This window comes from Scyliorhinus torazame, chromosome 12 (genome assembly GCF_047496885.1).
Source record: "Scyliorhinus torazame isolate Kashiwa2021f chromosome 12, sScyTor2.1, whole genome shotgun sequence".
Taxonomy (NCBI): domain Eukaryota; kingdom Metazoa; phylum Chordata; class Chondrichthyes; order Carcharhiniformes; family Scyliorhinidae; genus Scyliorhinus; species Scyliorhinus torazame.
This window is the reverse complement of record NC_092718.1, coordinates 196,558,992-196,575,754: the sequence shown is the minus strand read 5'-3', so window position 1 is coordinate 196,575,754 and position 16,763 is coordinate 196,558,992. Positions and strand designations below refer to the sequence as shown.

Sequence of the window (16,763 nt, the reverse complement as noted above, 5' to 3'; positions counted from 1 at the left end):
ATACGTATCTGTAATAAAATACATTTTTTTAAAAACACTCACTAAGTCCACTTTCCTGCCATTTCTCCGTATCTCTTAATTCTCCAAGTGATTAAACCCTATCGACCTCAGCCTTGATAATATTCAAGGGCTTGGTCTCCACATCTTCCTGGGGTAAAGAATTCAAATTTGGGCAATGCACAAACATGTAGGTAATATGTACCATAACTGTGCAAAACTTGATTTTGTTACACTTTTAACTTGTTAAAATTTGTGCGTTTGCCATTTCACTAGGGCCTGTAATTGAACTTGACGAAATGGTACCTGCTGACTTTATTCTGGACTTTGGAAAGGACTACATTAGTTCTGAAGCACCGGCAGATGCGGATAGTGAAAATGAGGCAACAGCTGACAAGGTATCATCTCAAGAAGAGGAACAGGACCATGTGGAGGAAGGTAGTGAGTCCAAGCCAAAAAGGATGATCCCACTCAAAGCAGATGATGGTAAGCGTGAGCAAAAGAAACCGATTCAGTAGCTGGAACTGCAGTAGGAAATATGCACTCAAAAGAATGGTGGTTTAAATGAACACAGAATCAGATTTATGTAAATCTGCAAGTTGAATATGTAAGGCAGAGAGAAATGAGAGTACTATTGAGATGACCTTGTACCGGGGTTGGTGTAGCACACTAGGCTAAATAGCTGGCTTGTAATGCAGAACAAGGCGTGGGTTCAATTCCGGTACCGGCCTCCCCAGTTAATCTCCAGTTCATGCCTAGCTCCTGTATTCACTTGAATAATTAATATATAATTAACAGTCAGCTTACCCGAACAGGCGCCGGAATGTGGCGACTAGGGGCTTTTCACAGTAACTTCATTGAAGCCTAGTTGTGACAATAAGCTATTATTATTATGTAATACTCAAACTACTGGAAAGCATTCTCTAAAATATAACTGAGAGCTAAATTACTTACTTTAAAATTTCACTTTATCTTTCAATAGAGAAAAAGGCTTGCATATTTATGTCTGTCACAACCTCAGAACTCCAAAGTACTTTATAGCCGGTGAATGCTTTTTAAATGCCGCAATAATATCCGAGGGTATCAAACTATTCGGAAGGACAGAGTGGATGGTAAGGGAGGTAGTGTAGCTCTGTTATTTAAGGATGACATCCGGGCAATAGTAAGGGATGACATCGGTGCTATGGAGGATAAGGTTGAATCCATTTGGGTGGAAATCAGGAATAGTAAGGCGAAAAAGTCACTGATAGGAGTAATCTGTAGGCCACCAAATAGTAACATTATGGTGGGGCAGGCAATAAACAAAAAAATAACTGTGCATGTAGAAATGGTACAGCAGTTACCATGGGGGATTTTAATCTACATGTCGATTGGTTTAACCAGGTCGGTCAAGGCAGCCTTGAGGAGGAGTTTATAGAATGTATCCGCGATAGTTTCCTAGAACAGTATGTAATGGAACCTACGAGGGAACAAGCGGCCTTAGATCGGGTCCTGTGTGTTGAGACAGGATTGATTCAGGATCTCATAGTTAGGGATCATCTCGGAAGGAGCGATCACAATATGGTGGAATTTAAAATACAGATGGAGGGTGAGAACGTAAAATCAAACACTAGTGTTTTGTGTTTAAACAAAGGAGATTACAATGGGATGAGAGAACAACTAGCTAAGGTAGACTGGGAGCAAAGACTTTATGGTGAAACAGTTGAGGAACAGTAGAGAACCTTCCAAGCGATTTTTCACAGTGCTCAGCAAAGGTTTATAACAACAAAAAGGAAGGACGGTAGAAAGAGGTAAACTCGACCGTGGATATCTAAGGAAATAAGGGAGAGTATCAAATTGAAGGAAAAAGCATACAAAGTAGCAAAGATTAGTGGGAGACTAGAGGACTGGGAAATCTTTAGGGGGCAACAGAAAGCTACTAAAAAAGCTATAAAGAAGAGTAAGATAGATTATGAGAGTAAACATGCTCAGAATATAAAAACAGATAGTAAAAGTTTCGACAATTATATAAAACAAAAAAGAGTGGCTAAGGTAAATATTGGTCCTTTAGAAGGTGAGAAGGGAGATTTAATAATGGGAGATGAGGAAATGGCTGAGGAACTGAACAGGTTTTTTTGGGTCGGTCTTCACAGTGGAAGACACCAATAACATGCCAGTGACTGATGGAAATGAGGCTATGACAGGTGAGGACCTTGACAGGATTGTTATCACTAAAGAAGTAATGGGTCTAAAGGTAGACAAGTCTCCTGGCCCTGATGGAATGCATCCCAGAGTGCTAAAAAAGATGGCTAGGGAAATTGCAAATGCACTAGTGATAATTTACCAAAATTCACTAGACTCTGGGGTGGTCCCGGCGGATTGGAAATTAGCAAACGTGACACCACTGTTTAAAAAAGGAGGTAGGCAGAAAGCGGGTAATTATAGGCCAGTGAGCTTAACTAGTCGGGAAGATCCTGGAATCTATCATCAAGGAAGAAATAGCGAGGCATCTGGATGGAAATTGTCCCATTGGGCAGACGCAGCATGGGTTCATAAAGGGCAGGTCGTGCCGAACTAATTTAGTGGAATTTTTTGAGGACATTACCAGTGCGGTAGATAACGGGGAGCCAATGGATGTGGTATATCTGGATTTCCAGAAAGCCTTTCACAAGGTGCCACACAAAAGGTTGCTGCATAAGATAAAGATGCATGGCATCAAGGGGAAAGTAGTAGCATGGATAGAGGATTGGTTAATGAATAGAAAGCAAAGAGTGGGGATTAATGGGTGTTTCTCTGGTTGGCAATCAGTAGCTAGTGGTGTCCCTCAGGGATCAGTGTTGGGCCCACAATTGTTCACAATTTACATAGATGATTTGGAGTTGGGGACCAAGGGCAATGTGTCCAAGTTTGCAGATGACACTAAGATGAGTGGTAAAGCAAAAAGTGCAGAGGATACTGGAAGTCTGCAGAGGGATTTGGATAGGCTAAGTGAATGGGCTAGGGTCTGGCAGATGGAATACAATGTTGACAAATGTGAGGTTATCCATTATGGTAGGAATAACAGCAAAAGGGATTATTATTTAAATGATAAAATATTAAAACATGCGGCTGTGCAGAAAGACCTGGGTGTGCTAGTGCATGAGTCGCCAAAAGTTGGTTCACAGGTGCAACAGGTGATTAAGAAGACAAATGGAATTTCGTCCTTCATTGCTAGAGGGATGGAGTTTAAGACTAGGGAGGTTATGCTGCAATTGTATAAGGTGTTAGTGAGGCCACATCTGGAGTATTGTGTTCAATTTTGGTCTCCTTACTTGGGAAAGGACGTACTGGCACTGGAGGGTGTGCAGAGGAGATACACTAGGTTAATCCCAGAGCTGAAGGGGTTAGAGTACGAGGAGAGGTTGAGTAGACTGGGACTGTACTCATTAGAAGGATGAGGGGGGATCTTATCGAAACATATAAGATTATGAAGGGAATAGATAGGATAGATGCGGGCAGATTGTTTCCACTGGCGGGTGAAAGCAGAACTAGGGGGCATGGCCTCAAAATAAGGGGAAGTAGATTTAGGACTGAGTTTAGGAGAAACTTCTTCACCCAAAGGGTTGTGAATCTATGGAATTCCGTGCCCAGTGAAGCAGTAGAGGCTCCTTCATTAAATGTTTTTAAGATAAAGATAGATAGTTTTTTGAAGAATAAAGGGATTAAGGGTTATGGTGTTCGGGCCGGAAAGTGGAGCTGAGTCCACAAAAGATCAGCCATGATCTCATTGAATGGTGGAGCAGGCTCAAGGGGCCAGATGGCCTACTCCTGCTCCTAGTTCTTATGTTCTTATGCTCTTATGGTCTTATGTAATAAAGAAAATGCAGCATCCTGTTTGCACACAGAGAGGTCCTACAAACAATAATGCGATGATGACCAAGTAGTCTATTTTAGCGAGGTTGGTTGAGAGATGAGTCGCAAATGCGCTGTAAGATGAATTGTATATTCTCATGAACAAGAAGTGAAACTGTGCAAATATTAGAAATCATTTGAAACAAAACCAATATGTTGCCTTATTTGCTCCACGTATGACGTGAACCACTGAAAATTCACGAGAAAAGGTTGGGGGGCAGCATGTTGAAATTGAAAATTTGAAATATTAGCCCCATTCCTCCTATAATCCCACCATTGGTGGTAAATATTCAGCTACCTCAGACGTACTCCCTGAAACTTTTGCATTAGTTCCCTTTGCCTCTTCAATCTCCTCTTCATCTTTAAAAACCAAATTAAAACTAATTTTAGCAAAGGTTTATCTTCACCCCTAAACTCTTCCTCCATGGTAGATTTGTTCCCCTATTTCAAACAAAGAACAAAGAACAAAGAGATGTACAGCACAGGAACAGGCCCTTCGGCCCTCCAAGCCCGTGCCGACCATGCTGCCCGTCTACACTACAATCTTCTACACTTCCTGGGTCCGTATCCCTCTATTCCCATCCTATTCATGTATTTGTCAAGATGCCCCTTAAATGTCACTATCGTCCCTGCTTCCACCACCTCCTCTGGTAGCGAGTTCCAGGCACACACTACCCTCTGCGTAAAAAACTTGCCTCGTACATCTACTCTAAACCTTGCCCTTCTCACCTTAAACCTATGCCCCCTAGTAATTGACCCCTCTACCCTGGGGAAAAGCCTCTGACTATCCACCCTGTCTATGCCCCTCATAATTTTGTAGACCTCTATTAGGTCTCCCCTCAACCTCCTTCGTTCCAGTGAGAACAAACCGAGTTTATTCAACCGCTCCTCATAGCTAATGCCCTCCAGACCAGGCAACATTCTGGTAAATCTCTTCTGCACCCTCTCTAAAGCCTCCACAGCCTTCTGGTAATGTGGCAACCAGAATTGAACACTATACTCCAAGTGTGGCCTAACTAAGATTCTATACAGCTGCAACATGACTTGCCAATTCTTATACTCAATGCCCCGGCCAATGAAGGCAAGCATGCCGTATGCCTTCTTGACTACCTTCTCCACCTGTGTTGCCCCTTTCAATGACCTGTGGACCTGTACTCCTAGATCTCTTTGACTTTCAATACTCTTGAGGGTTCTACCATTCACTGTATATTCCCTACCTGCATTAGACCTTCCAAAATGCATTACCTCACATTTGTCCGGATTAAACTCCATCTGCCATCTCTCCGCCCAAGTCTCCAAACAATCTAAATCCTGCTGTCTCCTCTGACAGTCCTCATCGCTATCCGCAATTCCACCAACCTTTGTGTCGTCTGCAAACTTACTAATCAGACCAGTTACATTTTCCTCCAAATCATTTATATATACTACAAAGAGCAAAGGTCCCAGAACTGATCCCTGTGGAACACCACTGGTCACAGCCCTCCAATTATAAAAGCATCCTTCCATTGCTACTCTCTGCCTTCTATGACCTAGCCAGTTCTGTATCCACCTTGCCAGCTCACCCCTGATCCCGTGTGACTTCACCTTTTGTACTAATCTACCATGAGGGACCTTGTCAAAGGCCTTACTGAAGTCCATATAGACAACATCCACTGCCCTACCTGCATCAATCATCTTAGTGACCTCCTCAAAAAACTCTATCAAGTTAGTGAGACACGACCTTCCCTTCACAAAACCGTGCTGCATCACTAATACGTCCATTTGCTTCCAAATGGGAGTAGATCCTGTCTCGAAGAATTCTTTCCAGTAATTTCCCTACCACTGAAGTAAGGCTCACCGGCCTGTAGTTCCCAGGATTATCCTTGCTACCCTTCTTAAACAGAGGAACAACATTGGCTATTCTCCAGTCCTCCGGGACATCCCCTGAAGACAGTGAGGATCCAAAGATTTCTGTCAAGGCCTCAGCAATTTCCTCTCCAGCCTCCTTCAGTATTCTGGGGTAGATCCCATCAGGCCCTGGGGACTTATCTACCTTCATATTTTTTAAGACACCCAACACCTCGTCTTTTTGGATCTCAATGTGACCCAGGCTATCTACACACCCTTCTCCAGACTCAACATCTACCAATTTCTTCTCTTTGGTGAATACTGATGCAAAGTATTCATTCAGTACCTCGCCCATTTCCTCTGGCTCCACACATAGATTCCCTTGCCTATCCTTCAGTGGGCCAAACCTTTCCCTGGCTACCCTCTTGCTTTTTATGTACGTGTAAAAAGCCTTGGGATTTTCCTTAACCCTATTTGCCAATGACTTTTCGTGACCCCTTCTAGCCCTCCTGACTCCTTGCTTAAGTTCCTTCCTACTTTCCTTATATTCCACGCAGGCTTCGTCTGTTCCCAGCCTTTTAGCCCTGACAAATGCCTCCTTTTTCTTTTTGACGAGGCTTACAATATCTCTCATTATCCAAGGTTCCCGAAAATTGCCGTATTTATCCTTCTTCCTCTCAGGAACATGCCGGTCCTGAATTCCTTTCAACTGCCACTTGAAAGCCTCCCACATGTCAGATGTTGATTTGCCCTCAAACATCCGCCCCCAATCTATGTTCTTCAGTTCCCGCCTAATGTTATAATTAGCCTTCCCCCAATTTAGCACATTCATCCTAGGACCACCCTTATTCTTGTCCACCAGTACTTTAAAACTTACTGAATTGTGGTCACTGTTACCGAAATGCTCCCCTACTGAAACATCTACCACCTGGCCGGGCTCATTCCCCAATACCAGGTCCAGTACCGCCCCTTCCCTAGTTGGACTGTCTACATATTGTCTTAAGAAGCCCTCCTGGATACTCCATTTCCAATAATGAATTGCTTTGAGACTTGTTTCTACATGAGCTAATGTTGATTAAGAGACCTATTGGGTAGCACGGTAGCATAGTGGTTAGCACTGTTGCTTCACAGCTCCAGGGTCCCAGGTTCGATTCCCGGCTTGGGTCACTGTCTGCGTGGAGTCTGCAGTTCTCCACATGTCTGCGTGGGTTTCCTCCGGGTGCTCCGGTTTCCTCGGACAAGTCCTGAAAGACGTGCTGTTAGGTAATTTGGACATTCTGAATTCTCCCTCTGTGTACCCGAACAGATGCCGGAATGTGGCGATGAGGGGCTTTTCACGGTAACTTCATTGCAGTGTTAATATAAGTCTACTTGTGACAATAATAAAGATTATTATTATTACATGCTCCCAGAACTTTTCCTTGATAAATATAAATTTCACATTGGAGTCTGGCCGGCAGAAAGTTGTTGATCAAGATTTTTAATGCCTGGTTGTATAAATATTACTGAGGATTTTAATTTACAATTACTTGCAGGTGACGTTTTATCTGAAGAAATCTTTCAACCTGCTGTTGTTGATCAACAGAGTGCAGCAGGATCTAAATTTCCAGGTAATCCCTGCATTCTTGTACATTTTATACTTTCTTTCTAAAACTTGAAAAACAATAAGAATGCATAAAAATTGATAATCATAGAAATGGAAGTAGAGTTTACAGTAAGTATTATCATAATTCTTCCTGCCTTTGACAGATGAGTTTGTTGCATTCAACAAATTGGGAGGAATGTTGTCACTTTAGTACCTAAGAATTATTTTTTGAGTATTGTTGAAAAATGACACATGTTTTTCATCTTGCAATCACCAGGATAATTTGAAAGATGAGGCTTTTTGATTCACTGCATTTTTTTTCATTCTTTCATGGGATTGTTACCCTTCACTAACTGATCTTGAACTGAACTTGACTATTCGCGAGGGCAGTTAAAATTGTTACATTGTTTTGGGCCTGGAGTCACATTTACGTCAGACAAAGTAAGATGGCAGATTTCCTTTCCTAAAGAACATTAGTGAACCAAAGAGATTTGATAATTCGCATGTTCGCCATTACTAGATGTATTAGACCACAATGGAGGGCACCGGACTTGCTTCATCTCTGGCTGTGCATCGTGCACCTACGGTGCAGGATGTGTACCGGGAAGGTGAACATTGCTTCTGACTGGAACCCCAAATCGGCCTCTCCACTTTTGCCAGCAATGCATAAGGTGGGTCTTGAAATATCTTGGCTGCACAGATGCATCAACATGGGGGCCGATTGCCAGGAGGGGCGTACCCGAAGGCATTCACTTCCATTCCCTGGATTTTCTGCATCCTCTCGTTCGGCGTTTCGCATGATAGGGAAAGTTGCACCGCTTGCTGCAGATTTAAGGACATTTCAGCCAACAGGTTCTTTTTAGTGGCCACGTTATTGATGCCGCACACCAAGCGGTCGCACAGCATTTCCGACAGGAACGTACCATATTCCCAGAATTCGGCTATCTCCTGAGGTCCTTTCCGCTGTATTAAAGCGATATCTCTGCACAATTACAGATGGTGTTGGGTTAAAATGTTGCCCCACCAGCTTTACTAGTTGCTCAAAAGTATTAGTGGCAGGCGCCACAGGATTCGTGAGGCTCTGTATCACACCGTAGGTATGTGCACCACAGGCAGTTAACAAAGTGACTGGCTGGTGATCATTCTCCATGATACTGTTGGCCCTGAAAAAGTAACGCATTCTTTCCGCATACTGTCCTCCACGTTGGCGTCAAATACATCTAATTTTCCGAACAGCGGCATGGTAAACGAAAAAAATCCAACCTGTACCCCGCAGGGTTAGTGAGGTGGCTTAACTGACAGAGTTGCAACATCGATGGAAAACCAGTTGAACCCTTGTCGCCAGTTTAGCAGACCGCGAAGGGAGTCCACAACGAGTTGTGGAAAGAAATAAAGTTTTATTACAATAACTATTATTTACACCTGACAAAAGATCCCAGCTGGGTCTATCCTCTATGTCGGTGCCGAAAGTGACTGACTTTATACAGAATTTTAGCTATACATGATTTAGGGTTCCCCATCCCCTTCTGGTATCTCATTGTCCTGATAACCTCCTGTGCCAGACCTGCTGCCTTGTGACCTGGGGGGAACAGCAAAGGAATAATCTATCATAGATTCTCCACATGGTTATGAGGATTTCCCATCAGTTGTTTTGACCTTCAGCTGAACCCACCTGAGCAGACCCTCTCCCCACTTCAATGTTTTGCACTTGGACATCGAGGTCTGGAGCTGGCACTGGCTGAATTCTCCGGCCGTTCGCTGGTCCCGCCGGTCTCGCAGCTCTGCTGGCAGTGTGGGGCAGCTTCAATGGGAAATCCCATTGACAGCGGCAGGAATAGAGAATCTCGCCACCAGCAAACAGTGCGCTGCCTCCGGCTAAGAAACATCCCTCTCTCCCAGGATGGTGCATTGTTCATTTCAAATCGTCTCCACTACCTTTCACCATTCCCCTGTTGGCCCATCAACTCCCCCCCCCATTACCGTCAATCCCCCCATATGACAACTTCACTCCTCTCTCTAACCCTTGAGTCTCCACACCCCCCCCCCCCCCCCCCCCAATCACCTTGGACCTGATCACTCGGTCTGCACATGCCTTACTTGCCTGCTGGGCCCACCCCCCACACACCCTGATCCTCCTCACCTCCCCCCCCCCGTGATCCGTGTCACCATCTGTGTGCCCCTCGGTGACCCCGCAGATGAGAACGATACATACACGTATGGATCCTGACCCTCCCACCCGACCACTTCTGACTTCCCCTCCCCCAGTCACTATCACAACGCATCACCAGTAACCCCAGTTCGCGCTGTTATATCGCCTTAACTGACCCCCTCCCTCTGAAGCAATCTGACCCCAATCTTTCTCCCCTCCCTCCCCATTTCCCCTTCATGCCTTCCTTTACCACCCACTTCATCCAGACAACTCGCCCCCCCTCCCTCCCATTTTCTCTCATTTGGCCACCCTTCTTCTCCTCTGTCCCCTGTCTTCTCCTCTGGAATTCCCTCCCTTTGTTTCTTGCATCCATTAATTCCTCCACCTCCGTGCCTTACTTGTGCACCATCCATGCGGCCCAATTCCATGGTGTGCAGCCAGCTTCGATTCCAAGTAAGTGCTTTCGAATCCTCCCTCGGCGGGTGCATGCCATGGATGACCAGTCAAGGTACATTACGGCATAATGTCTCATTGATCGCAGGGTGGAAAATTTGACAGGGGGCATGATTCCACTCTGTTAGGCTTTTAATGAGTAGGCATGAGATGCAAAGTGGGTTCCTGCCGAGCTTCAGGAAACCTGACCTGCCATCAGCCCACTACGAACTTCAGGACGCGATGATCCCAACCTTATTTCCTGATATTGGGAAACCCATTTTCTTCTCCCCGCCGTAACTTCAGCCTTGTCCAGCACAAATCCTGCTGATGGCAGGGGTGGGAAGACTCCACCCATAGTTGCAAGTCAGGGTTGTGTGAGTCTTGGAGGGGAACCTGCAATTGGTGGTGTTCCTATGCATCTGCTACCCTTGTTCTTCTGGTGAAAGAAGTCACGGGTTTGGAAGGTAATGTAAGTAATCCTGCATTATAGCTTCATCAGATTGACGCCTCATTTTTAGGTGTGTTTGGTGCTGCTCCTGGCATGCCCTCCTGCGCTCTTCATTGAACAAGAGTTACTCTCCCAGCTTGATGGTAAGAGTAGAGTGAGGAATATGCTGGATCATGGAGTTACAGAATGTTGTCAAATACAATTCTGCTGCGGTTGATGGGCCACAGCACTTCAAGGGTGCCTAGTTTTGTGCTACTAGATCTGTTCAAAATCTATCCCATTTAGCACTGTGGTAATGCCACACAGCACGATGGACGGTATCTTCAAAATGAAGACGGGACTTTGTCTCCACAAGGACTGTGCAGTGGTCACTGCTATCAATACTGTCATGGACAGATGCATCCGCAACAGATAGATTGGTGAGTGTAATAACTCTGCCAAGGCCTGGCTATGAACAAACATCGGCTTATTCCAGAAACAAAAAGAGGCTGTTGGGGCAGCAAACAAAGCTTGCACCCAGCTCGGGACCATCAGGAACACTGGTCTGGGTTTCAGGTTTTAAAGTCCCAGTGGTCGAGCCTTCACCCCCCCCCTCAGTAAGGGAACTAAACATCATGGGCGAAATTCTCCATTATCGGCGGAAAGTCCGCCGATCGGCGCAAAAAACGGCGCAAATCCCACTTGCGTCACGTCATAAAAATGGGCCGATAGTCTGCGGCCCGAAATGGGCTAGCAGCGACGTAACGGGATCCGCGCTTGCGCAGTGGTTCACGCCGTGCAGCGTCATACGCGCTGCACAGCGTGACGGCTCATAAGGCCGCGCAGCTCCCCCCCACCCGACCGGAACAGCCGACCGCAACACCCGACTTGATGGCTGGCCGTCGCTCAGCCCCGAGGTTCGAGTCACGCGATGTGGAGGCGCTCCTGGACGCGGTGGAGCAGAGGAGGGACGCCCTGTATCCCGGGCACGGCCGCAGAGTTGCCCCACGCCACAGCCGGCGTCTGTGGAGGGAGGTGGCAGAGGCCGTCACCGCTGTGGCCCGAACACCACGGACAGGCACCCAGTGCCACAAGAAGGTGAACGACCTTGTCAGAGCAGGCAGGGTGAGCCTCCCCCATATCCCCCATATCCCCCCTCCCCCAAATCCCCCCCTCCCCCATATCCCCCCCTCCCCCATATCCCCCCTCCCCCATATCCCCCATATCCCCCCCTCGCCCATATCCCCCCTCCCCCATATCCCCCCTCCCCCATATCCCCCCTCCCCATATCCCCCCCTCCCCCATATCCCCCATATCCCCCATATTCCCCCCTCCCCCATATCCCCCCTCCCCCATATCCCCCCTCCCCATATCCCCCCTCCCCCATATCCCCCTCCCCCATATCCCCCCTCCCCCATATCCCCCATATCCCCCCTCCCCCATATCCCCCTCCCCATATCCCCCATATCCCCCCTCCCCCATATCCCCCCTGCCCCATATCCCCCATATCCCCCCTCCCCCATATCCCCCATATCCCCCCCTCCCCCATATCCCCCCTCCCCCATATCCCCCATACACCCCCCATATCCCCCATATTCCCCCCTCCCCCATATCCCCCCTCCCCCATATCCCCCCTCCCCCATATCCCCCATATCCCCCTCCCCCATATCCCCCATATTCCCCCTTCCCCATATCCCCCCTCCCCATATCCCCCATATTCCCCCCTCCCCATATCCCCCCTCCCCCATATCCCCCTCCCCATATCCCCCATATCCCCCTCCCCATATCCCCCTCCCCCATATCCCCACTCCCCCATATTCCCCATATCCCCCCCATATCCCCCCTCCCCCATATCCTCCCTCCCCCATATCCCCCATATCCCCCCTCCCCCATATCCCCCCTCCCCAATATCCCCCCTCCCCCATATCCCCCATATCCCCCCTCCCCCATATCCCCCATATCCCCCCTCCCCCATATCCCCCATATTCCCCCCTCCCCATATCCCCCCTCCCCCATATCCCCCATATCCCCCCCTCCCCCATATCCCCCCTCCCCCATATCCCCCCTCCCCATATCCCCCCCTCCCCCATATCCCCCATATCCCCCATATTCCCCCCTCCCCCATATCCCCCCTCCCCATATCCCCCATATTCCCCCCTCCCCCATATCCCCCCTCCCCCATATCCCCCATATCCCCCCTCCCCCATATCCCCCCCTCCCCCATATCCCCAAGTGAATCCAGCCCTAACCTTAACCTCTGCAATGCACGCGCAACCAATGGCGTGCATTCATATACCTGCCTAACACTGTTGCCTTTTACCCCTGCCACCACCCCCTCCCCCCGCCCCCCCCAGGAGAATCGCGCACACAACAATAGGGAGCATGTGAGGACTGGAGGAGGGCCCGCTGATGAGAGGCCACTGACCGTACACGAGGAAAGGGCCCTGGAACTGGCTGGCGGACCTGAGGACCGGGAGGTTGCTGATGCAGAGGTCGGGGCCCCACGAGCAAGTGAGCCACCAACAGCCCGTCCCCATATCCCCCCTCCCCTATATCCCCCTCCCCCGTATCACCTGATCACTGCCTGATGTCTAACCATGCATGCTTCATTGTGTATCGCAGGACCAAACGTCCAGGCACCCATCCCCGCAGATGCAGACCGCCCGCAGGATGCCCCTCGGAGACCACAGGAGACGGAGAGACCCGCACCCTCCAGCATGCGACGCCCGCAGGATGCCCCTCGGAGACCACGGGAGACGGAGAGACCCGAACCCTCCAGCATGAGACGCCCGCAGGATGCCCCTCGGAGACCACGGGAGACGGAGAGACCCGCACCCTCCAGCATGCGACGCCCGCAGGATGCCCCTCGGAGACCACGGGAGACGGAGAGACCCGCACCCTCCAGCATGCGACGCCCGCAGGATGCCCCTCGGAGACCACGGGAGACGGAGAGACCCGAACCCTCCAGCATGCGACGCCCGCAGGATGCCCCTCGGAGACCACGGGAGACGGAGAGACCCGGACCCTCCAGCATGCGACGCCCGCAGGATGCCCCTCGCACACCACGGGAGACGGAGAGACCTGGAGCAACAGGGAGACGACACCCCCGTCACGTGCGGGAGCGACCACCCAGCGATGAGGGGGGCAGCCACAGGCCCCCGTCACATCCGAGCCAGGACACCACTACCCAGGACACCACTATCCAGGACACCCCTACCCGGGACAGCACTACCCAGGACACCCCTACCCGGGACACCACTACCCGGGACAGCACTACCCGGGACAGCACTACCCGGGACAGCACTACCCAGGACACCCCTACCCGGGAAGACGAAATACCGGACAGTGACTCAGAGTGGATGGGTGGAGACGAACCCCCACCCCAAAGTGCCATGGACTCACAGTGGGACGAAGAGCACGACACAACGCCACTGCTGTCACCAACACCCTCCACCATCGCAGAAACACTCACCACGGTTGGGCACTTTAGTGATGAGGCGTCTGGTACACTCACTGGTGCGCACAACACAGCCGTCCCGGTACAGCAGGTGGAGGTAGGAGCAGCAGAGGGACCGGGCGGTCGGAGGGCAGCCCAGGCCAAGCGAACATCTGCCGCCCAGATGGATCCCGGGTTCCTGCAGTTACCACACCCACACATAGATCCGATGCAACCACCGACACGGAGACGAGCGAATAGGGTGACGGGTGGCTTGCGGCGGCTGCGGTCGCAGGTGGAGGAGTCCACCCGCGTCCAGGAGCTGGGAGTGGTCCCGGTCATGCGTGCCACCCAGGCTGACACCGCACGGGTGGCGTCCGCGGTGGAGGCAATGGGTGCGACGGTGTCAGACATGGGGAACGGTTTGCGAGGCCTGGGGCCTTCCGTGCAGGCGGCGTCTGTGGCCCAGGAAATGGCTGCCCTCTCACAGGAGGCCATGAGCCAGTGCCAGCGCCAGATGGCAGAGGCGCTCAACGCCATAGCCCAGTCTCAGCAGGCCATGGCCCAGTCTCAGCAGGCCATAGCCCAGTCTCTGCAGGCCATGGCCCAGTCTCTGCAGGCCATGGCCCAGTCTCTGCAGGCCATCGCTGAGGGCATCGGCACCAGTGGCCATGTGCGAGCTGGCGTCGCACTGTCGCAGACAGGGTTTGACAACCCCCTGGGCTCCATGGCTGCAAACCTGCAGACCCCTGTCGATACCAGCACGGGTCTCCAGGACTGGCAGCGCCAGATGTCGGGGGCGCGTTGGATGGCCAGTCCGTTCGCATCCCCCACCCATGTAGAGGCCTGGGGGCCATCGGGCACCCCGAGGGAGGAGGAGGTGGTGTGGTCCATCCCGGCTCCCTCTGTAGGGGAGGTCCCGGTACACCGCGACACCTCAGACTCCCCCCCTTCCGTCCCAGGTGCATCGGGTGGGCAACGGGCAGGACAGGCTGGCAGCTCGCCATCCCAGTCGCCCGGGCCGCAGCCTGGCCCATCTAGGCCAGGACGCCCCAGGAAACGGCCGCCAAAGGGATCTAGTGTCAGAGGGCAGGAATCACAGGAGTCCACCTCCAGTTCTGCTGTACCGTCTGGGGAACCACATAGACGTAGTCAAAGGGCCCGTAAGGCCAAACAATTAGACACTGAGTAAGTTGGCACGGGTGCAGGGCACAGATGAGTTTTAGGGGCTAGGGCACGTGCATGAACTCCTTTGGTTATTAAAGTCAATGTTACACCTACCGAAGCTGCCTTTGTGCTCTGTCCAAAGTGTGCGGGGGTGTCATGTACGTTGAGCGCAAGTGTGTGTGTGAGGGGTGGTCTTACCTCAGCCCCAGGTGAGTCTGCCCCCTTCCCCCTGGGCCGCCATCAACATCCCCCGGGCAGAGGATGGGACCGTGCGCTGCAGTGTCACAGCCGCATGCAGGGATGGTCCGGGTGGATGGTGGTACTGTGGCCATGGGTCAGACATAGTCCAACGATGTAGAGCCAGAAGCTCATCGGAGGCGGGTTGTCATCATTCTCCATGGCCTGCGATAGACACGCGTCCACCCGCAACTGGGTGAGCCCGGCCCGTTGTGCCGCCGGTGGATCGGCAATTGGGGGTGGGGGGGTGGTGTGCATGCGGGTGGGGTGTGTGGGGTTGGGGAGGGGGGTGAGGGTGCTGGGTGGGTGGATGGGTGGGGGGTGTGGGTGGTCGGCTGTTGTCATGGTGTGCGGTCTGTGGCCATACTACCCGATTCCCACGCCCATCTAGTCAGTGAAGCGGGCGTCTATCAGTCTGTCCCGTGCCCGCTGGGCCAGCTGGTAACGGTGGACAGCCACCCGCCTGTGTCTACCCCGTCTGCCCTGACCATTGCCCCCATCCCCCTCATCTGGGGAGGACTGGGCCTCTTCCTGCTGCTCCTCCACTCCGCCCTCCTCTGCCTGCGGCACATCGCCCCTCTGCTGGGCTATGTTGTGCAGGACGCAGCACACCACAATGATGCGTCCGACCCTATCTGACCGATACTGGAGGGCGCCCCCAGAGAGGTCCAGGCACCTGAAACGCATCTTCAGCACGCCAAAGCACCTCTCGATCACTCCCCTTTTCGCTACATGGGCATCATTGTAGCGGTTCTCCGCCTCATTGCGTGGCCTCCGTATAGGCGTCATCAGCCACGATCGCAATGGGTAGCCCCTGTCGCCCAGCAACCAGCCCCTCAGCCGGGGATGGCGTCCCTCGTACATGCCGGGGATGGATGACCGCGACAACACGAATAAGCCGTGTACACTGCCTGGGTGACGGGCGCAGACGTGCAGGATCATCATGCGGTTGTCGCAGACCACCTGTACGTTCATTGAATAGGTCCCCTTCCTTTTAGTGAACACGGCCCTGTTCTCTGCAGGTGGCCGCACGGCGACGTGCATCCCATCGATCGCGCCCTGGACCATGGGGAACCCGGCAACGGCAGAGAAGCCCACGGCCCGGGCATCTTGGCTGGCCCGGTCCACGGGGAAGCGGATGTAGCTGTGCGCCATGGCATAAAGGGCATCTGTCACTGCCCGGATGCACCGATGCACCGATGTCTGCGATATGCCGGACAGGTCCCCACTCGGTGCCTGGAATGACCCCGTTGCATAAAAGTTCAGGGCCACCGTAACCTTGACGGACACGGGGAGAGGGTGTCCCCCGCCAGTGCCACGCGGTGACAGGTGTGCCAGCAGGTGGCAGATGTGTGCCACGGTTTCCCGGCTCATCCGGAGTCTCCTCCTGCATTCCCGGTCCGTGAGGTCCTGGTATGACTGCCGGGGCCGGGACACACGGGGCGCCCTCGGGTGCCTCCGTTGCCGTGGGGCTGCGACGTCCTCCTCCCCCTCCTCGTCCTGTCGGTCAGGTGTCCCTCCAGCCTGGGCGGCTGCCGCCTGCCCCTCTGCGGCAGCATGCGCCGCCTCTCTGGCACGCTCCTCCTCCTCCTCCTCCTCCTCATCCAGGGCAACATAGACATGAGCGGCTGCC

General features: G+C 51.7%; 1 protein-coding gene across 1 annotated transcript in view; it reads left to right on the top strand.

The window, feature by feature from the left end:
* Window positions 1-16,763, top strand: part of LOC140387119 (EF-hand calcium-binding domain-containing protein 5-like) — a 254,349-nt gene that overhangs the window by 129,608 nt on the left and 107,978 nt on the right. Inside the window, exons 8-9 of the mRNA XM_072470130.1 lie at window positions 274-483; window positions 7,230-7,304. Coding sequence (XP_072326231.1) covers window positions 274-483; window positions 7,230-7,304 — 285 coding nt within the window. The remainder of the gene's footprint in view (window positions 1-273; window positions 484-7,229; window positions 7,305-16,763) is intronic.